This window comes from Erpetoichthys calabaricus, chromosome 18 (assembly GCF_900747795.2).
Source record: "Erpetoichthys calabaricus chromosome 18, fErpCal1.3, whole genome shotgun sequence".
Taxonomy (NCBI): domain Eukaryota; kingdom Metazoa; phylum Chordata; class Cladistia; order Polypteriformes; family Polypteridae; genus Erpetoichthys; species Erpetoichthys calabaricus.
The window spans coordinates 38,284,670-38,308,352 of record NC_041411.2 but is presented as its reverse complement, the minus strand read 5'-3'; the positions used below and the strand labels follow the sequence as shown (position 1 = coordinate 38,308,352).

At 43.9% G+C, this 23,683-nt stretch overlaps 1 protein-coding gene across 2 annotated transcripts in view; it reads left to right on the top strand.

Annotated features, from left to right (window-relative positions):
• abtb1 (ankyrin repeat and BTB (POZ) domain containing 1) overlaps positions 1 to 19,868 on the top strand; it is a 63,152-nt gene extending 43,284 nt beyond the window's left edge. For both annotated transcript variants that reach the window (XM_051921299.1, XM_051921300.1), the window contains 3 exons: positions 8,678 to 8,845; positions 14,451 to 14,651; positions 19,175 to 19,868. In XM_051921299.1, the coding sequence (XP_051777259.1) occupies positions 8,678 to 8,845; positions 14,451 to 14,651; positions 19,175 to 19,381 (576 nt within the window). In that variant the 3' untranslated portion in view covers positions 19,382 to 19,868. The remainder of the gene's footprint in view (positions 1 to 8,677; positions 8,846 to 14,450; positions 14,652 to 19,174) is intronic.
• The last annotated feature ends 3,815 nt before the right edge of the window (positions 19,869 to 23,683 follow it).

Genomic DNA, 23,683 nt, shown 5'->3' with positions numbered 1-23,683 from the left:
TGTGCTGATGAGAGAGAGAGAGAGAGAGCAGGCAGGCTCGTGTGCTGATGAGAGAGAGAGTAGGCAGGCTCGTGTGTTGATGAGAGAGAGAGGGAGCAGGCAGGCTCGTGTGCTGATGAGAGAGACAGAGAGAGCAGGCAGGCTCGTGTGCTGATGAGAGAGAGAGAGCAGGCAGGATCGTGTGCTGAAGAGAGAGAGACAGAGAGCAGGCAGGCTCGTGTGTTCATGAGAGAGAGCAGGCAGGCTCGTGTGTTCATGAGAGAGAGCAGGCAGGCTCGTGTGCTGATGAGAGAGAGAGATAGAGCAAGCAGGCTCGTGTGCTGATGAGAGAGAGAGAGAGAGCAGGCAGGATCGTGTGCTGATGAGAGAGAGACAGAGAGAGAGAGAGAGCAGGCAGGCTTTTATGCTGATGAGAAAGAGAGAGCAGGCAGGCTCGTATGCTGATGAGAGAGAGAGAGCAGGCAGGCTCGTGTGCTGATGAGAGAGAGCAGGCAGGCTCGTGTGCTGATGAGAGAGAGCAGGCAGGCTCGTGTGCTGATGAGAGAGAGCAGGCAGGCTCGTGTGTTCATGAGAGAGAGCTGGCAGGCTCGTGTGCTGATGAGAGAGAGAGAGAGAGAGCAGGCAGGCTCGGGTGCTGATGAGAGAGAGAGTAGGCAGGCTTGTGTGTTGATGAGAGAGAGAGAGAGCAGGCAGGCTCGTGTGCTGAAGAGAGAGAGAGAGAGAGCAGGCAGGCTCGTGTGCTGATGAGAGAGACAGAGAGAGCAGGCAGGCTCGTGTGCTGATGAGAGAGAGAGCAGGCAGGCTCGTGTGCTGATGAGAGAGAGAGCAGGCAGGCTCGAGTGCTGATGAGAGAGAGAGCAGGCAGGCTCGTGTGCTGATGAGAGAGAGCAGGCAGGCTCGTGTGCTGATGAGAGAGAGAGCAGGCAGGCTCGTGTGCTGATGAGAGAGAGAGCAGGCAGGCTCGTGTGCTGATGAGAGAGAGAGCAGGCAGGCTCGTGTGCTGATGAGAGAGAGACAGAGCAGGCAGGCTCGTGTGCTGATGAGAGAGAGAGACAGAGCAGGCAGGCTCGTGTGTTGATGAGAGAGACAGAGCAGGCAGGCTCGTGTGCTGATGAGAGAGAGAGAGAGAGAGAGCAGGCAGGCTCGTGTGTTGATGAGAGAGAGAGAGAGAGAGCAGGCAGGCTCGTGTTTTGATGAGAGAGAGAGAGAGAGAGAGCAGGCAGGCTCGTGTGTTGATGAGAGAGAGAGAGAGCAGGCAGGCTCGTGTGCTGATGAGAGAGAGAGAGAGCAGGAAGGCTCGTGTGCTGATGAGAGAGAGACAGAGCAGCTAGGCTCGTGTGCTGATCAGAGAGAGAGACAGAGCAGGCAGGGTCGTGTGTTGATGAGAGAGATAGAGCAGGCAGGCTCGTGTGCTGATGAGAGAGAGAGAGGAGGCAGGCTCGTGTGCTGATGAGAGAGAGAGAGCAGGCAGGCTCGTGTGCTGATGAGAGAGAGAGAGCAGGCAGGCTCGTTTGCTGATGAGAGAGAGAGAGCAGGCAGGCTCGTGTGCTGATGAGAGAGAGAGAGGGAGAGAGAGCAGGCAGGCTCGTGTGCTGATGAGAGAGAGAGAGAGAGAGAGAGAGCAGGCAGGCTCGTGTGCTGATGAGAGAGAGAGAGAGAGTAGGTAGGCTCGTGTGCTGATGCGAGAGAGAGAGAGAGAAAGCAGGCAGGCTCGTGTGCTGATGAGAGAGAGAGAGAGAGTAGGTAGGCTCGTGTGCTGATGCGAGAGAGAGAGAGAGAAAGCAGGCAGGCAGGCTCGTGTGCTGATGTGAGAGAGAGAGCAGGCAGGCTCGTGCACTGATGAGAGAGAGCAGGCAGGCTCGTGTGCTGTTGAGAGAGAGCAGGCAGGCTCGTGTGCTGATGAGAGAGAGCAGGCAGGCTCGTGTGCTGATGAGAGAGAGCAGGCAGGCTCGTGTGCTGATGAGAGAGAGCAGGCAGGCTCGTGTGCTGATGAGAGAGAGCAGGCAGGCTCGTGTGCTGATGAGAGAGAGAAGGCAGGCTCGTGTGCTGATGAGAGAGAGAGAGAGAGCAGTCAGACTCGTGTGCTGATGAGAGTGAGAGAGAGCAGGCAGGCTTGTGTGCTGATGAGTGATGAGATAGAGCGAGAGCAGGCAGGCTCGTGTGCTGATGAGAGTGAGAGTGAGAGAGAGCAGGCAGGCTCGTGTGCTGATGAGAGAGAGAGAGCAGGCAGGCTCGTGTGCTGATGTGAGAGAGAGAGAGCAGGCAGGCTTGTGTGCTGATGAGAGAGAGAGAGAGAGAGCAGGCAGGCTCGCTCGCTCGTGTGCTGATGAGAGAGAGAGAGAGAGTAGGCAGGCTCATGTGCTGATGAGAGAGAGCAGGCAGGCTCATGTGCTGATGAGAGAGAGAGAGAGAGCAGGCAGGCTCGTGTGCTGATGAGAGAGAGAGAGAGAGAGCAGGCAGGCTCGTGTGCTGATGAGAGAGAGAGAGAGAGAGCAGGCAGGCTCGTGTGCTGATGAGAGAGAGAGAGAGAGAGCAGGCAGGCTCGTGTGCTGATGAGAGAGAGAGAGAGAGAGCAGGCAGGCTCGTGTGCTGATGTGAGAGAGAGAGAGCAGGCAGGCTCATGCTGATGAGAGAGAGAGAGCAGGCAGGCTCATGCTGATGAGAGAGAGCAGATAGGCTCGTGATGCTATTGAGAGAGAGTGAGAGCAGGCTGGCTCGTGCTGATGAGAGAGAGAGACCAGGCAGGCTCGTGTGCTGATGAGAGAGAGAGAGAGAGAGAGAGCAGGCAGGCTCGTGCTGATGAGAGAGAGAGAGAGAGAGCAGGCAGGCTCGTGTGTTGATGAGAGAGAGAGAGAGAGAGAGAGAGCAGGCAGGCTCGTTTGCTGATGAGAGAGAGACAGAGCAGGCAGGCTCGTGTGCTGATGAGAGAGAGAGACAGAGCAGGCAGGCTCGTGTGCTGATGAGAGAGAGAGACAGAGCAGGCAGGCTTGTGTGTTGATGAGAGAGATAGAGCAGGCAGGCTCGTGTGCTGATGAGAGAGAGAGAGAGAGCAGGCAGGCTCGTGCTGATGAGAGAGAGAGAGAGAGCAGGCAGGCTCGTGCTGATGAGAGAGAGAGAGCAGGCAGGCTCGTGTGCTGATGAGAGAGAGAGAGCAGGCAGGCTCGTGTGCTGATGAGAGAGATAAGGCAGGCTCGTGTGCTGATGAGAGAGAGAGAGCAGGCAGGCTCGTGTGCTGATGAGAGAGAGAGAGCAGGCAGGCTCGTGTGCTGATGAGAGAGAGAGAGCAGGCAGGCTCGTGTGCTGATGAGAGAGAGAGCAGGCAGGCTCATGTGCTGATGAGAGAGATAGCAGGCAGGCTCGTGTGCTGATGAGAGAGAGAGCAGGCAGGCAGGCTCGTGTGCTGATGAGAGAGAGAGCAGGCAGGCAGGCTCGTGCGCTGATGAGAGAAAGTGAGAGCAGGCAGGCTCTTGTGCTGATGAGAGAGAGAGAGAGAGCAGGCATGCTCGTGTGCTGATGAGAGAGAGAGAGAGAGAGCAGGCATGCTCGTGTGCTGATGAGAGAGAGAGAGTGAGAGCAGGCAGGCTCGTGTGCTTATGAGAGAGAGCAGGCAGGCTCGTGTGCTGATGAGAGAGCAGGCAGGCTCGTGTGCTGATGAGAGAGAGAGAGAGCAGGCAGGCTCGTGTGCTGATGAGAGAGAGAGCAGGCAGGCTTGTGTGCTGATGAGAGAGAGAGAGAGAGCAGGCAGGCTCGTGTGCTGATGAGAGAGAGAGAGAGAGAGCAGGCAGGTTGTTGTGCTGATGTGAGAGAGATAGAGCAGGCAGGCTCTTGTGCTGATGAGAGAGAGAGAGCAGGCAGGCTCATGTGCTGATGAGAGAGAGAGAGCAGGCAGGCTCGTGCTGATGAGAGAGAGAGAGAGAGAGAGCAGGCAGGCTCGTGCTGATGAGAGAGAGAGATAGAGAGCAGGCAGGCTCGTGTGCTGATGAGAGAGAGAGCAGGCAGGCTCGTGTGCTGATGAGAGAGAGAGCAGGCAGGCTCGTGTGCTGATGAGAGAGAGAGAGCAGGCAGGCTCGTGTGCTGATGAGAGAGAGAGAGCAGGCAGGCTCGTGTGCTGATGAAAGAGAGAGAGAGAGAGAGAGCAGGCAGGCTCGTGTGCTGATGAGAGAGAGAGAGAGAGAGAGACAGAGCAGGCAGGCTCTTGTGCTGATGAGAGAGAGAGAGAGCAGGCATGCTCGTGTGCTGATGAGAGAGAGAGAGAGAGAGCAGGCATGCTCGTGTGCTGATGAGAGAGAGAGAGAGAGAGAGAGCAGGCATGCTCGTGTGCTGATGAGAGAGAGAGAGAGTGAGAGCAGGCAGGCTTATGTGCTGATGAGAGAGAGAGAGAGAGAGAGCAGGCAGGCTCGTGTGTTGATGAGAGAGAGAGAGAGAGCAGGCAGGCTCGTGTGCTGATGAGAGAGAGAGAGAGAGAGAGAGCCGGCAGGCTCGTTTGCTGATGAGAGAGAGACAGAGCAGGCAGGCTCGTGTGCTGATGAGAGAGAGAGACAGAGCAGGCAGGCTCGTGTGCTGATGAGAGAGAGAGACAGAGCAGGCAGGCTCGTGTGTTGATGAGAGAGATAGAGCAGGCAGGCTCGTGTGCTGATGAGAGAGAGAGAGAGAGCAGGCAGGCTCGTGCTGATGAGAGAGAGAGAGAGAGAGAGAGAGCAGGCAGGCTCGTGCTGATGAGAGAGAGAGAGCAGGCAGGCTCGTGTGCTGATGAGAGAGAGAGAGCAGGCAGGCTCGTGTGCTGATGAGAGAGAGAGAGCAGGCAGGCTCGTGTGCTGATGAGAGAGAGAGAGCAGGCAGGCTCGTGTGCTGATGAGAGAGAGAGAGCAGGCAGGCTCGTGTGCTCATGAGAGAGAGAGAGCAGGCAGGCTCGTGTGCTGATGAGAGAGAGAGAGCAGGCAGGCTCGTGTGCTGATGAGAGAGAGAGAGCAGGTAGGCTCGTGTGCTGATGAGAGAGAGAGAGCAGGCAGGCTCGTGTGCTGATGAGAGAGAGAGAGCAGGCAGGCTCGTGTGCTGATGAGAGAGAGAGAGCAGGCAGGCTCGTGTGCTGATGTGAGAGAGAGCTGGCAGGCTCGTGTGCTGATGAGAGAGATAGCAGGCAGGCTCGCTCATGTGCTGATGAGAGAGAGAGCAGGCAGGCAGGCTCGTGCGCTGATGAGAGAGAGCAGGCAGGCTCGTGTGCTGATGAGAGAAAGTGAGAGCAGGCAGGCTCTTGTGCTGATGAGAGAGAGAGAGAGAGCAGGCATGCTCGTGTGCTGATGAGAGAGAGAGAGAGAGAGAGAGCAGGCATGCTCGTGTGCTGATGAGAGAGAGAGAGTGAGAGCAGGCAGGCTCGTGTGCTTATGAGAGAGAGCAGGCAGGCTCGTGTGCTGATGAGAGAGCAGGCAGGCTCGTGTGCTGATGAGAGAGAGAGAGAGCGAGCAGGCAGGCTCGTGTGCTGATGAGAGAGAGAGAGAGCAGGCAGGCTTGTGTGCTGATGAGAGAGAGAGAGAGAGCAGGCAGGCTCGTGTGCTGATGAGAGAGAGAGAGCAGGCAGGTTGTTGTGCTGATGTGAGAGAGATAGAGCAGGCAGGCTCTTGTGCTGATGAGAGAGAGAGAGCAGGCAGTCTCCTGTGCTGATGAGAGAGAGAGAGCAGGCAGGCTCGTGCTGATGAGAGAGAGAGAGAGATAGAGCAGGCAGGCTCGTGCTGATGAGAGAGAGAGAGATAGAGAGCAGGCAGGCTCGTGTGCTGATGAGAGAGAGAGCAGGCAGGCTCGTGTGCTGATGAGAGAGAGAGCAGGCAGGCTCGTGTGCTGATGAGAGAGAGAGAGAGCAGGCAGGCTCGTGTGCTGATGAGAGAGAGAGAGAGAGCAGGCAGGCTCGTGTGCTGATGAGAGAGAGAGAGAGAGAGAGCAGGCAGGCTCGTGCTGATGAGAGAGAGAGCAGGCAGGCAGGCTCGTGCGCTGATGAGAGAGAGAGAGAGAGAGAGAGAGAGAGAGAGAGAGAGACAGAGCAGGCAGGCTCTTGTGCTGATGAGAGAGAGAGAGAGCAGGCATGCTCGTGTGCTGATGAGAGAGAGAGAGAGAGAGCAGGCATGCTCGTGTGCTGATGAGAGAGAGAGAGAGAGAGCAGGCATGCTCGTGTGCTGATGAGAGAGAGAGAGTGAGAGCAGGCAGGCTTATGTGCTGATGAGAGAGAGAGAGAGAGCAGGCAGGCTCGTGTGCTGATGAGAGAGAGAGAGAGAGCACGCAGGCTCGTGTGCTGATGAGAGAGAGAGAGAGAGCAGGCAGGCTTGTGTGCTGATGAGAGAGAGAGAGAGAGCAGGCAGGCTCGTGTGCTGATGAGAGAGAGAGAGCAGGCAGGCTCCTGTGCTGATGAGAGAGAGAGAGCAGGCAGGCTCCTGTGCTGATGAGAGAGAGAGAGCAGGCAGGCTCCTGTGCTGATGAGAGAGAGAGAGCAGGCAGGCTCGTGTGCTGATGAGAGAGAGAGCAGGTAGGCTCGTGTGCTGATGAGAGAGAGAGCAGGCAGGCTCGTGTGCTGATGAGAGAGAGAGAGAGCAGGCAGGCTCGTGTGCTGATGAGAGAGAGAGAGCGCAGGCAGGCTCGTGTGCTGATGAGAGAGAGAGAGCAGGCAGGCTCGTGCTGATGAGAGAGAGAGAGAGAGAGAGAGCAGGCAGGCTCTTGTGCTGATGAGAAAGAGAGAGAGCAGGCAGGCTCGTGCTGATGAGAGAGAGAGAGCAGGCAGGCTCGTGTGCTGATGAGAGAGATAGAGAGCGAGCCTGTACGTGCAGCTGAGCAGGGAGCCTGGGTGTTTGTCAGTGTTATTCAATGTTTTTACATTAGTTTACTATTGCACTGTGCATTCTATGGTGTTATTAACTATATTTGTGCTTAAAAATATTACAAAAAATGTATTTACATACAGTTTGTACGGTCTGGAACGGATTAATTATATTTACATACAATCCTATGGGTTAAATTGCTTCGGTTTACGACCAATTTGGTTTACGAGCAGAGGTTTGGAACGAATTATGGTCGTGAACCGAGGTTCAACTGTACTTTTAAAAACAATTCTGATTTATTTTTCTTTCTATGTACTGTTTATAAAGAAAAAACCAAAGTTAAACTACTTTTGGGGTCATTTTCTGATTTGAGAGTTGGTAACACTCAAACTCTGTATTAATTGTGATGCTCATAAATGAATAAAACTTTTTTAATTTTTTTTTTTTTAACTCGGTAAGACAATATTCTGGAGTAAGACACAAAATATGTGTAAATTTACAATCTGACAAAGCATATTGCATTGTTAAAAGCCATGCTGCATGGACACACAGACAATGTATATGTCATACCCTGTAACTTTTATTGAGCAATAACACAACAATGATGTAACCTGTTAAGGCTTTGTTCAAGCTATGTACACCTCCAGAATTCATAGTCGAGTTATCCACACCTGAAAAACTCACAGTCAAGCTACATAGCCTTTACATTCAAATAAGTGTTCACTTTCAAATTATTGTAGAGATACCTCAGTGTTAAGCTATGTTAGCTTAGATATTGGAAGATAAATGATACTTGAGAAGGAGGCTGGTTTTAGACATTATTTCAAATAAGTTCATTGGGAAACAGAATTATTCTTATATATAATTTTCATATACAGTAATCCCTCCTCCATCGCGGGGGTTGCGTTCCAGAGCCACCCGCGAAATAGGAAAATCCGCGAAGTAGAAACCATATGTTTATATGGTTATTTTTAGAATGTCATGCTTGGGTCACAGATTTGCGCAGAAACACAGGAGGTTGTAGAGAGACAGGAACGTTATTCAAACACTGCAAACAAACATTTGTCTCTTTTTCAAAAGTTTAAACTGTGCTCCATGACAAGACAGAGATGACAGTTCTGTCTCACAATTAAAAGAATGCAAACATATCTTCCTTTTCAAAGGAGTGCAAAGCAAGCAGTCAAAAAAAAAATCAATAGGGCTTTTTGGCTTTTAAGTATGCGAAGCACCGCCGGTACAAAGCTGTTGAAGGCGGCAGCTCACACCCCCTCTGTCAGGAGCAGGAAGAGACAGAGAGAGAGCCACAGAAAAACAAAGTCAAAAATCAATACGTGCCCTTTGAGCTTTTAAGTATGCGAAGCACTGTGCAGCACGTCCTTCAGGAAGCAGCTGCACACAGCCCCCCCTGCTCACACCCCCCTACGTCAGCGCAAGAGAGAGAGAGAAAGTAAGTTGAGTAGTTTCTCAGCCATCTGCCAATAGCGTCCCTTGTATGAAATCAACTGGGCAAACCAACTGAGGAAGCATGTGCCAGAAATTAAAAGACCCATTGTCCGCAGAAACCCGCGAAGCAGCGAAAAATCCGCGATATATATTTAAATATGCTTACATATAAAATCCGCGATGGAGTGAAGCCGCGAAAGGCGAAGCGCGATATAGCGAGGGATCACTGTACTGTATATATGAAAATAAGGAAGTGTTGTTTTTTTTTTATTATCTCCTCTTAGCCATGTGTTTAGCTTTTGCTGCTGGAACAGAGCCAGACCTGTTGGTTGTTGTAGCACAAAGTGGGTGTTTGTGGCTGCTGTAAACCCACATTTATATGACATAGGACATTTGTATTTCCTCATGGTCTTTTTCTGTGTTTGTACCAACAGGTATTTTTCTGTGGTCGTAGTGATTACTTCAGAGCCCTTCTGGAGGATCATTTCTGTGAAAGTCAAGCAATGCAGTCTCAGCCCAGCATTCCAGTAGTGACCCTTCAAAATATAACTAAGGATATTTTTATCAGGGTGCTATACTACATTTACAGTGATGACACAGAGGTAGGCTGCTGATTGTTAATTTTTTCCTCTCCTAGAAATATTTTTTCTCCCTTTCAGTTTACAGCTTATAAAGATGACTATTGATGCAGACTATCCTTATACAGTGGAACCTTGGGTCACGAACGTCTGGGACCACGTACAAATCGGGTTACAACCAAAAATTTTGCCAAACTTTTGCATCAGTTCACGACCACACACTCGGGTGACGAACAAGCCAGTTTTCCTTCCGGTTCGTACGCACCAATAATTTCCGCACATGTAAAGTCTCTCCCTGTGCATTCCCTGTGCAGTGAGAGTGCGAGCGAGTGAGAGAGAGCCCAAGCAGAAGAAGTAAACACTGTGCACTCTATGGTATAATTAACTATTTTTTTGTGCTTAAAAATCTTTAAAAAAAAAATACATATTTACATACAGCTCGTACGGTCCGGAACAGATTACAGTGATCCCTCGCTATATCGCGCTTCGCCTTTCGCGGCTTCACTCCATCGCGGATTTTATTTGTAAGCATATTTAAATATATATCACGGATTTTTCGCTGCTTCGCGGGTTTCTGCGGACAATAGGTCTTTTAATTTCTGGTACATGCTTCCTCAGTTGGTTTGCCCAGTTGATTTCATTGGCAGATGGCTGAGAAGCTATCCAGCTTACTTTCTCTCTTCCTCTCTCTCTCTCTCTCTCTTGCGCTGACGTAGGGGGGTGTGAGCAGGGGGGCTGTGTGCAGCTGCTTCCTGAAGGACAGGCTGCACGGAGCTTCGCATACTTAAAAGCTCAAAGGGCACGTATTGATTTTCTGTGGCTCTCTCTCTCTCTCTTCCTGCTCCTGACAGAGGAGGTGTGAGCTGCCGCCTTCAACAGCTTTGTACCGGCGGTGCTTCGCATACTTAAAAGCCAAAAAGCCCTATTGATTTTTTTTTTGACTGATTGCTTTGCACTCCTTTGAAAAGGAAGATATGTTTGCATTCTTTTAATTGTGAGACAGAACTGTCATCTCTGTCTTGTCAAGGAGCACAGTTTAAACTTTTGAAAAAGAGACAAATGTTTGTTTGCAGTGTTTGAATAACGTTCCTGTCTCTCTACAACCTCCTGTGTTTCTGCGCAAATCTGTGACCCAAGCATGACAATATAAAAATAACCATATAAACATATGGTTTCTACTTCGCGGATTTTCCTATTTCGCGGGTGGCTCTGGAATGCAACCCCCGCGATGGAGGAGGGATTACTGTAATTGTATTTACATACAATCCTATGGGGGAAATTACTTCAGGTCACGACCAAATCGGGTTGCGACCAGAGTTTTGGAACGAATTACGGTCGTGACCCGAGGTTCCACCATATAAAAAAAGTAATATTTTTGAGATTGTTGCTGAAATATTTTATGTTTTTAACCACACTTGCAGCATAATATAGAAATGCTGTACAGGTAGTCCCCAGGTTACGGACACCCGACCTACAACATATGAACGTGGCCGCAGCTGCAACACAGTGCGCCTCAGTAACTGCTGCTCTGTCATCTTTGGCCCGGGGACGCTGCAAGTGGTGACTGGATGGAGGCTGGAGGGGGTCGATTTCGCTGCTCGCACAGTGTAGTGTCCGGCAGGCGGCTCCCTGCGGCAAGCGGTTTCACTGCCCACCCCCCGCTGCAAGTGGTGACCCTGTTGTGGCTGAACGGAGGCCATTGAGGGTGAACGGGGAGGCAGGGGGTAGCATTGTAGTGTGCCTCGGATTGCTGCATGTTGAATGGGGGCGGTGGTGCAGCGGGACACTGCAGGCAACATACTGTAGTGGAGGTGACTGTGAGGTGGGCTGGTGATGAACCGCCCCTCGCTGCCCCCATTCATTCTCAATAGCAAGCCTGCTTGTACTGTTACGCACATAGCAGGAAGTTGTCTCTTGTCAGTACAGGGTGGTCCAGATCTAATTCTGCAGATCTAGATCGTCTGGATGACTTTGATTTATGCAGGGACTATTCCAGTTCGGCGCGAAGACGATTCTTCGCGTTGTCAGTTCGCACACTTCTCGATGGTCCGGGATTTTTCGGGTGATTTTCTATGTAATAAATTGAGCAAGTTATAGCGTAATGAAACTTGCATAACTGGATCTGGACCACCCTATACATCAGACGTGTTGACGACTGGTGCCTAATCTGCTGTGATAGTGTGTACAGTGCTGTACAGAAGAACTCATCTTAACCTTTTGTCTTCACCCTTCAAGAATGTGTCTGAAACACAAATCTGATGCAAGTGCTGGTGCTACAGTAAAGAAGAGAAAAACCATCACCATTGAAAATGAAGTAGAAATAATAAAAAGGTCAGAGAGAGGTGAAACTCCATCATTCATTGGCAGAGCTCTTGGTTGCAGTCGGTCAACAATAACATTTATTAAAGTAATGTACCTGTTCCGACTTACATACAAATTCAACTGAAGTACAAACCTACAGTCCCTATCTCGTACGTAACCCGGGGACTGCCTGTATATGTTTAACGTATATACTCATGTATAAATCGGGTCTTGAAACCCGAAAAATCAATCATAAAATTAGACCCCGACTTGTACGGCCGTTCAAAAATGCGCCAATTTTTTTTTTTTTTTTAATTTATTTACATGTTTTTTCCTCCTTCAGTCTTGCATCAGTTTATAAGACGCATCGAATTTTGTTGCAGCAGCGCAGTTACCAATTTCTTTTGCTACTTCAACGATGTTTAATTTAAAACCAGCTTCATATTTTCTTCTGATCGAACGCTCCATCGTAGATGAGGGATGCTGTTATGATAAAGGTGTATGAGGGTGTGAGATACAAAAAAACACAAATCAGTGCAAGCGTTGCTTCGGAATAGTTCAGGTATTACCGTGTGATCAGGTAGGCACAGTAGAGAGAGAGGTTAGGAGCACACGCTGATACAGCGCATTGCTGCACCCACATAGAAAAAAAGGCCATGTGCTCCGTGGTTACTCTCTCAGATGGGTGTTAGCATATTGTAATCTCTTGTACCAACAGCGTGAGTTTTCCGCATTCGACTTATATGACCGACATTATAAAATATCAGAAATTATACAGTAAATTCAAATACCGACTTATCTGTGGGAGAACTTATCCGCGAGTATATATACGGTAGTTCATATGACTTCTACAAACTAGGCTTAAATTACTGAGAGTATGGCAACATAATAAAGTAACCAATTGAGCAGCATATATAGAAAATAAAACGTACAGTTTTATCCATGTCCTTAAATTATAACTTGTGATTAATGCAATATTAACTTGTAATAATTATGTATCACAAACCTCTACCATGTTCAAATTTATTGTCATGTATAAATATTTAAATGAAATTTGTGCTTCCATAAACTAATGATGGTGGTAATTTTAATACCAGCAACAGGCAATAAATAAAACTTCACACATAAAAAGGCAATACTGTATCAGATTAATTTTTTTATTTATAAAGAATCACAAATGGTATATGCAATTCTCTTGTGTGTGTGTGTGAGTGAGAGTGCATATATACAATTATGTGAGTAGGTACACCACATGAAGTGTTTTTTTTATTTTTTTATTTTTTTTATTTTAACACATATGGACATATCAAAATCGGAACTTTACTTAAATAGTATCTTTAGATAAATGTGATGTAATTGGGGGAAAAAAACTGTAAAAATTTGACTTTTGTGGACGAAAAAGGCACACTGAAAGCAGGCAGATAAATTTTCTTCAGGTCTCTTTATTATTCATTCGGAGTCACAGTAAGTAGAGATTCAAAGAGTATAACTTATTGCCGCAAAACTCAATTTGAACCCTGATCAAAAGCCAGGAGGGGTTTTTTATATGTCAGCATCTCATGATTAATAAGACAGAAAAACATCCTTATCATCTAAGTAGAGTTAAACAATATGTCTGTTGAGCTAAGCATTATCTGTGTTCTCAAAGCTAAGCACAGGAGAGACGCCTTTGCATAAACTACATGTACTTTTCTGCAGCCTTGTGACCTTGTCCCTGAAACATTCACTCTGAGAAAGGGAAAACAAGAAACAGCTTCGATTTTATTCATGTGGACACTATTTCTCCTGAACCCTGGAATAACATATTTTTGTTAATTCATAAGCCAAAGCGTCTCTCACTGGCAAGTTATAAATTAGTTGTTATAAAATTCTAATTAACTATACATGGTGCTGAGGAGAACATTCTCCTTCTACACTTTGCAGTCATCTATTCAATGAAAAATGAACGCATATACCATAAGTCCACCTTTGACTGGGTATTGCCCCCTTTGGCAGAAACAACCTCAGTGTCTGACATAGACTTGGAGAAACGTGTTGCCATTCCTCTGTGCAGAATTCTTTCAGTTGTGTGATGTTTGAGGGGTGTCTTGTGTGCATATCATGTTTTAAATCTGCCCCCAACCCACCCCCTCCTACTCTCGAAAGGATTAACATCTGAGCATTTGACTTGGCCATTCCAGAACCTGCTTTCTTTTCAGTCTTTTCCTAGTACATTTACTAGTATACAGTGATCCCTCGCTATATTGCGCTTCGCCTTTCGCGGCTTCACTCCATCGCGGATTTTATATGTAAGCATATTTAAATATATATCGCGGATTTTTTGCTGGTTCGCGGATTTCTGCAGACAATGGGTCTTTTAATTTCTGGTACATGCTTCCTCAGTTGGTTTGCCCAGTTGATTTCATACAAGGGACACTATTGGCAGATGGCTGAGAAGCTACCCAACTTACTTTCTCTCTCTCTTGCGCTGACTTTCTCTGATCCTGACGTAGGGGGATTGAGCAGGGGGGCTGTTCGCACACCTAGACGATACGGACGCTTGTCTAAAAATGCTGAAAGATTATCTTCACGTTGCTATCTTTTGTGCAGCTGCTTCCTGAAACGACATGCTGCATGGTGCTTCGCATACTTAAAAGCTCGAAGGGCACATATTGATTTTTGATTGAAAAACAAACTCTCTCTCTCTCTCTCTCTCTCTCTCTCTCTCTCTCTCTCTCTCTCTCTCTCTCTCTCTCTCCCTGCTCCTGACGGAGGGGGTGTGAGCTGCCGCCTTCAACAGCTTTGTGCCGAGGTGCTTCACATACTTAAAAGCCAAACAGCCCTATTGATTTGTTTGCTAGAGATTGTTTTCTCTATCTGTGTGACATTCTGTGCTCCTGACACGCACTCCTTTGAAGAGGAAGATATGTTTGCATTCTTTTAATTGTGAGACGGAACTGTCATCTCTGTCTTGTCATGGAGCACAGTTTAAACTTTTGAAAAAGAGACAAATGTTTGTTTGCAGTGTTTGAATAACGTTCCTGTCTCTCTACAACCTCCTGTGTTTCTGCGCAAATCTGTGACCCAAGTATGACAAAATAAAAATAACCATATAAACATATGGTTTCTACTTCGTGGATTTTCTTATTTCGCGGGTGGCTCTGGAACGCAACCCCCGCAATGGAGGAGGGATTACTGTATTTAAGGTCATTGTCATGTTGTAAGTCTACTTTTGTTTGAGCTTTAATCTTCTGAGCAATGGTCACACATTATCCACAAGCACACCCTATGGAACAATGAAGAATTCTTAATATAATTTTAAATATTCCTCCTGTTTTTTCCACTCTAGCTTTCTCCAGAAAATGTGTACGATGTACTGTGTGTGGCAGACATGTACTTATTGCCAGGACTGAAAAGGCTATGTGGTAAAATCTTTGCCCAGACCCTGAAAGAGGATAATGTACTTAACATCTGGAAAACGGCCAAGCTGTTTAGACTTTCACGGCTGGAGGATCAATGCACTGAATACATGGCAAAGATTATAGAAAAGGTGAGTCCAGGAGTGCTTTTTGGTTTCAGCATTTAAAAAGTAGGGATGTATTCTTATATGCTACTAGGGTGTCAACCTTTTAAATTATTAAAATGTATGGTTTTACTTTTCTATGAAAATATTTGAGGCCCTACTCCTTTTCGGTTAGAGTTCAGGAGTCCTCCAGCTTACCGGTTAATAATTCAACTGATGATTATTAAAATCATAAAAAAAACAACTATTTATTGATGATTGCTTCTTGTATCACTAAGGATTTTTCTATTAATCTTATAGCACTGAAACATCACAAGCTTGTTATCAAAGACTGAATTTCTTTGACCCCAGTAGATAATATGCAGTCTCCACATCGAGTCAGATAATAATTAATGAATCCTTGCAATTCATATTCGACAACCATAATGGTTTAACCCTCTAGTTTTCTTACCAAATCACAGTCTCTTGAGAAACCTGTTTTGGTTTTAGTTTCTTTGCCAATTGCGTCTTAGCAATTACACGTTTTTACTTTTTTTTTTTTGTTGACTATTTAGAGGCGCTGGTTGGAGATAACAAAAAGTAGACAGTTTACAGATGTGCTGTGGTTCAGCTGAGCTGATTTGGGATTTTGCAGTTGCCATGACAAGAAGTGGAGGCAGCAACACTTGCCAAAATGAATACATAAATAAACTATTCTGATTAAAATGGTACCACCAGACAAAGAGAGAGCCGAACGTGCCTTTCAGCCCGACTGGTTGCAGAAACACATACATCTCACCTACCTGTTACTCCTTAGCAGCTAAAGCTACAAAAGATATAGTTTTTAGTGTAATTCATCAACCATTTTACCTGCTGCATTGTGGTGGTTGTGTGGGCAATTGTGCAGTACATTGCTGTACCCCTGCCTAATTTAGAAGAGGAAAAAAGGGTTGGAAGTTGGAAAACTCAAAATTGAGTTTGTATGCCAGGCTGGACCATCGCTCATTTCTGTTTTTATAAAATTATTTTGTTTTATGCATAGGTTTGCATGTCATCATACTTGAGATATCATACCAGATGTATTTGAGCTATAAACATACCGTGTACAGCCCAAGGAAGTTTATACATTTTTAATAAATGATGGAATTCTGTTTACTCATCTAAGAATTTTGTTAAAATAACTGATTATGTAGCATTAGTATACATAAACAGTTAACAAATTGTCTTCAGAAAGTCCAGGTGGTGTCTTATTGTCATGTAAAAGGAGAAAAAAATGTCTTTAGAACTGTGTAGTCTTCTTTCAAAATCTTCTTTGTTCACATTAGAAACAACAGGGTTCCAATTTTGTATCTATTTAGGTCAGTGTTTCCCAACCTCGGTCCTGGGGGACCCCCTGTGGCTGCAGGTTTTTGTTCCAACCAGCTTCTGTTTTTACATTTACATTTACATCATTTAGCAGACGTTCTTATCCAGAGCGACTTACAACAGTCCAGTTTTAATTGGACTCCTGGGTTAATTAAGTGCTGTGTTATTTCCCAAGTTCTGTGTTTTGGGAACAATATAGAAATTACAATACTAAATTTGGTTAAAAAAAATATATATATATATAATATATACACAGTGGAACCTCGGGTCGTGAACGTCTCGGACCACGTACAAATCGGGTTACGACCTAAAAGTTCACCAAACTTTTGCATCTGTTCACGACCACACACTCGGGTGATGAACAAGCCAGTTGCCCTTCCGGTTCGTACGCGCCAATGATTTCCACACGTGTTCAGTGTCTCCCTCTGCATTGCCTGTGCAGCGAGCGCGAGAGAGAGGGAGGGAGGGAGGGCTGGCTGCCTAAGGCCGAGAAGGCAGTTAAAGAATGCACCGGGCTTGTTTTTAAAGAGACTGATTCGAGCATTGTTTTAATGAAGACTTTCTTCTACTGGATTTTAACCTCCACTTCACTTCTGTTTACAGCGATCGGTTCATAGCGTGCATTGTTGCAATGTTACTTTTCTTGGTTGTTTATTAAATTACAGATTTTTCAAATGTTCATGTTTTTCCCTGTGCTTAAAACTCATTTAAAAAAAAAAAAAAAAAAGTATTTACAGCGAGCGGTTCGTAAGGCTGTAGCGTGTATTCTTGCAATGTAACTTTTCTCTGTTCAAGGTTTTCTCAGTGTTGTTCAATGTTTTTACATTTAGTTTACTATTACGCTGTGCATTCTATGGTATTATTAAATATTTTTGTGCTTAAAAATCTTTAAAAAAATTATATATATATACAGTGGAACCTCTAGATACGAGTTTAATTCGTTCCAGCACTGAGCTTGTATAGCGAATTTCTCGTATCTAGAACAAACTTCCCCATTGAAAATAATGGGAATCCAGTTAATCCGTTCCACACCCCAAATATATTAACATAAAAATCAATTTTCCTAACAAATAACACTGATAAATTATATATACTGTAGTCTACCTTTAATAAATAACACTGGTAAATAATATAACTGATTATTAAAAGAATCAAAACAGGTGTCCAAAGTGCAGTAGAGCATTCAATAAATCTTTAAATAAATAATCCTTAAAACAGTTGTGAAGTGGAGGTTTAAAATACACAAGAATAACAATCCTTTAACACGAGGTTAAAACGTCAAAAGGATGCCGTCTTTAAAAAACAGATGACAATCCCCGGTGCTTCTTCTCTGTTAGCGTCTCACCTGCGGGCTCTGCAACAGGCGAGACACTCTTAATGCAGCTGACCTTCTCTACACCGTCCTGCTTCAGCTGTTTGGCTCGCCTGTTCAGCTCACTGTTCAGCTACACGCGAGCCTGCACTCGCTCGCTCGCTCTCCCTGCCTGCCTGCCTGCCGCAACCTCCGTTCTCTCTCTCCTCTCTTTTCTTTTACTTCTTCTCCCCCTTAACCGGCTCGCGCTTCTCTATATATGCGGGGAGGACATGGTAGCTGCAGCCCATCAGCCACAGGAACAATCATGGATGTGGGCAGTTTCCCACCTGTACACTTAAGTGAGAAACGCAGACACCGCAGATCGCGGCTCGCAACTTCTACCACGCCCCCTCGCTAAGCTGAGAGCTATACCCACAGCCTGGCTTGTGGCTCGTTAAGCGAGCCAATGCTCGCATTTAGATCTGAATTTTTCGCTCATACTTTCCTCATATTTTGAATTTCTCGTATACAGAGGTGATCGTATCTCGAGGTTCCACTGTATTTACATAGTTTGTACGGTCTGGAACGGATTAATTGTATTTACATACAATCCTATGGGGGAAATTACTTCGGGTTACGACCAGAGTTTTGGAACGAATTACAGTCGTGACCTGAGGTTCCACTGTATATGTTAATATCTATCTATCTATCTATCTATCTATCTATCTATCTATCTATCTATCTATCTATCTATCTATCTAAAATGTACCAAGCAGTTATAAGGGAATAATGTATTTTTTTCTTTTTAACAATATTTCATCTTGATTTTCATTCTGCTTTTCTAGGTGTTCTAATTGTTCAGTTAATCCATTATTTACTAATTAGTGTGTCTGACGCTAAAGCAGTTGCAGCCTTTGATTATTCAGTGTTGTTTGCCAGTGTTGTCTGCTCTGCTCATTTTTAATTGTCATTAATAAGAAAGGGAAAACTGCACAGAGAAAGGGCAAAGTATAATGAAATCAACAAAAGAGAGTTAAGCATTTACATCTAGAGCAAAAGCAGAAATATTTCTAAATGTCTTATAAATGTAAAAATCATGCTGCTGTGCTTTTCTGAATGTAGAATAAAAGAAAAATAATACTAGCTAATTAAATGAGATCAGTGCAGTTACAGGGGGGCCACAGGACCGAGGTTGGGAAACACTGATTTAGATGCATCATCCTAATTTATAATTAAATTGTGATGTTATTTGCATCAGTTTACTTTTCACATCTCAGTGGTATTACACCTTAGGGCCAAAAAACATCACCACATAAATATAAAGTTTTGTCAGTCGGTTGTTCTTTAGTCCTCTCCTGATTCCTTTTTGCAGTAAGTGGTGCTTTATACTCCCTCAGAGTGGCCAAGTAAGAGGGGCTTTCAGAAACGCACAACAAAGTAGCTCATACATTACTTACTTGCATCATAAAGTTGCTTGTTAATATCAGTGACTCATCATTTTCTATAAACGCACTCATGAACTGAAATCCAATTAAAGATGAAGACCTTTTTTTTTTTTTTAAACTGTTCCTTTTACACAGCTTAATACTTATACTGTAATAAATAGTTCTGAAAAAATATTTGCCAGTTTCAAATTTTATGTTTTTTTTTATGCTGGGTAATTTGTCAGGGACATTGTCAATTATATGAGCACCATGACAACCTGAGCACATTTAACAAAAAAAACAAAACATTGCAATGCTAAACTGAATAATTATTTTTAACTACAGTACAAGATGGTTAAAAGAAAAGAATTCCAACGAATATGCATACCTGCTTGTTTTAACTTTTTGAAAAACACAAATGTGATGCTTTTATGCAGTGTGCTGACAATATACGATAGAGAAACTAAAGCTCTAATGTCTTTGTTCAGCTTGTAGAGGAGGAAGAATTTGCTGAAATGGTGAAAGAAGACGCAGATGCTGTTGAAGCTCGTCAGGAGACTGACTCCATTCCTCTGATAGACGATATCCGCTTTCATATCACCAGCAATGTTCAAACATACAGTGCAATTGAAGAGGCCAACCAGAAACTAGAGGCCCTGGAGCAGCTGCTTGCAAGTATTGGACTAGAGTGCTAACTGCAGCGTATTTCAGCAGTGACGATTCTAGCCTCGTTATATAAGACAGCACCTTAGCTTTTTTTTGACTCGCTGATTATTCATGTGTGAATTGAGTGGTTTGTAAGTTCCATTGATGCAGGGGCTCGCAACTCAATTGCATGTATTGCAGCTTTTGCCTTTTTAAAGCAATAGAAGTAAGACAACTGAACCAGTGCAGTCATACATTATGAAATTAATAGTCTTGAAGAACAGAGTATGGCATATGCAAAACCAGAGAGCTTTAAAGTGGCGAGTTTTTTCTCGGTATTTTGGGTTTTCATGTTTTGTCATCACATTAAATATATTTGATATAATATATCCTGCTTTAAGTCAATAATATATGGCATTCTGAAAAATATTGGGGCTGATTTATTCATCTTTTTATATACAATGTCAAGTGCATTGATTTTCATTGTTTAGTTCATAATATTTGCTTTAGTCCATTAAACTAAAATCCTCTGACTCATGCACTGCATTTTTCTTTTTCTTTCTCAAAAAAAAAGTCACTTTTTATATAAATGTTTGAGTTATTTTACTTTTGTTTTCCTGCTGAGAATGGCTGAAAAGAGAAGTTTTGAAACCACCAAAATCAGTGTTACATTATAGAGAAAGAAAGGATTCATCAATCTACATCAAATACAGAGTCAGAGTAAACCAGGAAACGTAGACTCCTTGAAACTCGGCTGTGAGCAGATGTTCGGTTCTATTTCATCATGAACCATGCAGCACCAGACCTTCCACAAGGTATCCTACCTGATGGAATCAAACGGGTTAGGCCAATGAAGTTTATCTGTTAATTTGCCAAGTAAATTGTATCCTAGCAGGGTAAACATCTCAAACCGCATTAAAACTTAAGAAGGTATACATGAGCAAAGATTTTCTTCACAAGGAAGATGCCATGGTCGTTACCACATTCTGATGTTGTTTCTTTTTTGTAAGATGCTGATGACATTCCTGATGAGTAGTGGGAGTTTTGTCACTCTAGACAAGGACAGAAATATCCCCCCCCCAAAAAAAATATTGTTATTTATATTATTTACCCCATGTAATTTTTGTGATGGCCAAGAAAAGCATTTTACTCTCAAATTTACATGCAGAGTGGAGATAAAGTTTGATTAAATGTATGCCAATGGCAACCAATAATGTATAATGCCAAATGATGGGATAAAAAAATCTCACATAACTCATGTCATATTATCAACATGACAGTTATTTAGTGGTTTGCGCAATCTGTAAAACACATGCATTTTTTGCTAATATATTGTTAAATACTTCTGGAAGAATCCGTGCTCATCATAAACCGGAAACACAGGGCACATGGAACTGTGCTTTTAAATTGAAGATGACGTGAATGAGGGGAAGACCTTTCCAGGGGTGTTTTGCACAGTGTACAGTGTTGGTCACCACTGACTTGCATTGCATTATGAACTTTTTTTTTATCTCAATTCTGCAAGAAAATAGATTAAAAAATGTTCTAGGCAATTGAAGATGTGAGTTCCAAAATCTGCTAATTACACCTTTTGGTAAAATTTAGTGAACACGTGATTGTGACTTTTCATGCAGTTGGTCATGCGCAGAAAATATGTTTGAGCTTCAAAAACCTGCTAATTGCAACAGTGTAGCACTATAGTTTTAGGGATTTAGTTTCAAAATCTGCTTACGGACCCAGATTTTCCTATTTATCTCCAAAATGTATCTTTTGTACTTAGCTGATTTTGGAACTGAGCTCTTCAATTACTACAAACTTACATGAATATAAAAGAACATTTTTGGATGGAGTATTCCTTTAACACAACAGCTCATGTGGTTATGTGTGAGTCCAGGGAGGAATGCCTTCTGGGCTATGAGATGTTTTGTTCATTTGTTTGGTTAGTTCAGGAGATCTCTTGGTAGGTCTCCCAGGGATATTTTCTTGGGCTGTTATGGAAGTGCCTACATAAGAACTCTGCAAAAAAAAAAACTTGCACTTCAGGTGCTGTTTAGAGTTTAGTATTTCAGGAGAGTTCAATCCAGTCAAGCAAGCCATCGCTTTATGGATATTCTTAAGGTCTGTGGCATGAATGAAATATACTTAAAGATACGTTTGGACTGAGAATGTTTTGGTGTTACTAGGGGGCTCTGCCCCATGCTCGCTTCGCTTGCCAACCCCCGGGCGGGCGCTAACCACTTCTCGGATCAGCCACTCGCATATAGGGATGTGGATGTACAATTTTAAACAGATTGTTATTTTCATGGGAATTGTTACATATGCATAACAGAACTATTTTACATCACAGCAAGTAATTAACCACAGTAAAAAATAGTCAAATGTAATAAAATGAAAGAAAATTGTTTCATGTTGCATTATACGTTTTCGTTCTGTTTGGTTTTGAAGTTAACTCATACTTTTAAACTTACACTTTTACTGTAAAACTTCAGTAAAAACAATTTTTTTAAATTAACTTTTTGTCAATATTGCATTGAATTTTGATTCCGTGTTTGGACTTACATCGTGACTACACAACATATAACTGCCCATGAGTGAATATCGTTTCTTTCTTTCTAATAAATAATCCGACTTTTTCAAAATGTTTGTCCCTGTGATTTGTCATAGCAAAAGCTATTCTAACGGGAAACTGTAAAACGTTTTAATACAAATGGCATATTGAGATCTCCTTTTGTGTACATTACCTTTCTTGTCGCCTGTTAAAATTTTACATGTCAGAATTGTTTAACAGCATAGTCTATTGATACACATTTAACCAATTTGCCCTGTAACCGATTGACGATTTTCACATTAATTCGTTTGATTTCGCCGTTCCTTGGTGCTAGGAATGTGGGTGTACTTATTTCTTCTGTTGCTAACCCTTCAGGATGAAATTCTTCAATAAGATTTGAACATAAGTCTTCTTTATTTGGGAACTTAAAGTGAGGAAAACATAAAAATTTATAAGAGCTGAGTGAGCAGGAACTGTGTCTGACAAATGAGAGGTGAGAGGACCATGGGCGTGGTTGAAAAATGGTGGAGAGGAGGGCGAGACTTGAAAAAAATCTCTTGGCAATAGTCTCATCAAGATTTAGTTTTATAATAGAGATATTTGTGCTTTAGGTGGAAGACCAGTGCGAATTCATTTTTTTCCAATGCACATACTCGACAGCTCATTGACATTGGAGTCGAGCTTCCCACTTCTACGTTACCGATTTTACCACTCATAGCGTTAATTCATACCCAACACTTGCCTTGTGTTTTAGGAACATTTCAACAGAATCAGCTTGTCCACCTTGGAGATAGTGGTGAGTGCCATTTCTAGATCAAAGTACAACTATTACTCTTATTGACAATTTAGGTTGGTGCATATACACTGGTAATGCAGCTGGACAGGAAAGCTGGGAATAATCCTATAATTGCTATTGAAATAGATTTGGTGCAGTGGCTGTTAACTGGAATTCCCTTCTAAAAGAACATACAGTCACTTTCTATTTTATCTTGTTTGTCCCTTATCTGGAAACACATTTTCCTCAGAGCGAACATGTTGAGGTTGGAACACGCAGGCACTATTGACAGCTCAATATTCTGAATGGTCACTGTTAATATCTTTAAAGACAGCAGAGGCGTTCAAAAGAGCCAACAATTTCAAATCTTAAGAGTTTTGGGGAAATAAGATTATAAATTTCATCCATTTACTTCTGATTTTTTCAACTACTGGCTCACAACTACAATTTTTATGTCTGAATTATCTGTCCACCTTTCCACCTTCCTAACCTGCTTCTTCCAATTCAGGGTCACAGAGGTCTCGGCAGCTTCAGGAAAAAGGCAAAAAGTAACTTTGGACAGACTTCCGTTCTTTGCAGAAAACACACATTGAAGAAAAATAAATCTGTTAGGCAAACCATCAAGTAGTAGTCAAGTACACATTTTTGTTCATCTATTTCAGTATTGTTTGTGAAACGTAAAAAGATTTACTATAGGTGAGAACTTGAATCCAATATTAAATAAAACTAGGGGGCTTTGCTCACCAACCCCCCCAGCCTGCTCTTTGTGCCAGCCACTTTGTATCTCTGCCGCTCCTGTATGTGGATTTCACTTTCACCAAACAACAAGTCTTTTAATTCTCGCGGATACGCCTCTTCACTGGGAAGAAACACTACTTTTCCCTAATGGCAACACAAGTTAGACTATCTACAAATCTCCGACTTAAAAGTTTAAATCCGAACAATATATTCGATCTTTTTTTGCGGTTCTGTTATTTCACCGAGTAATAATTTCCGTTTGTTTGCACTAATGCGATCTTTTACTATAAT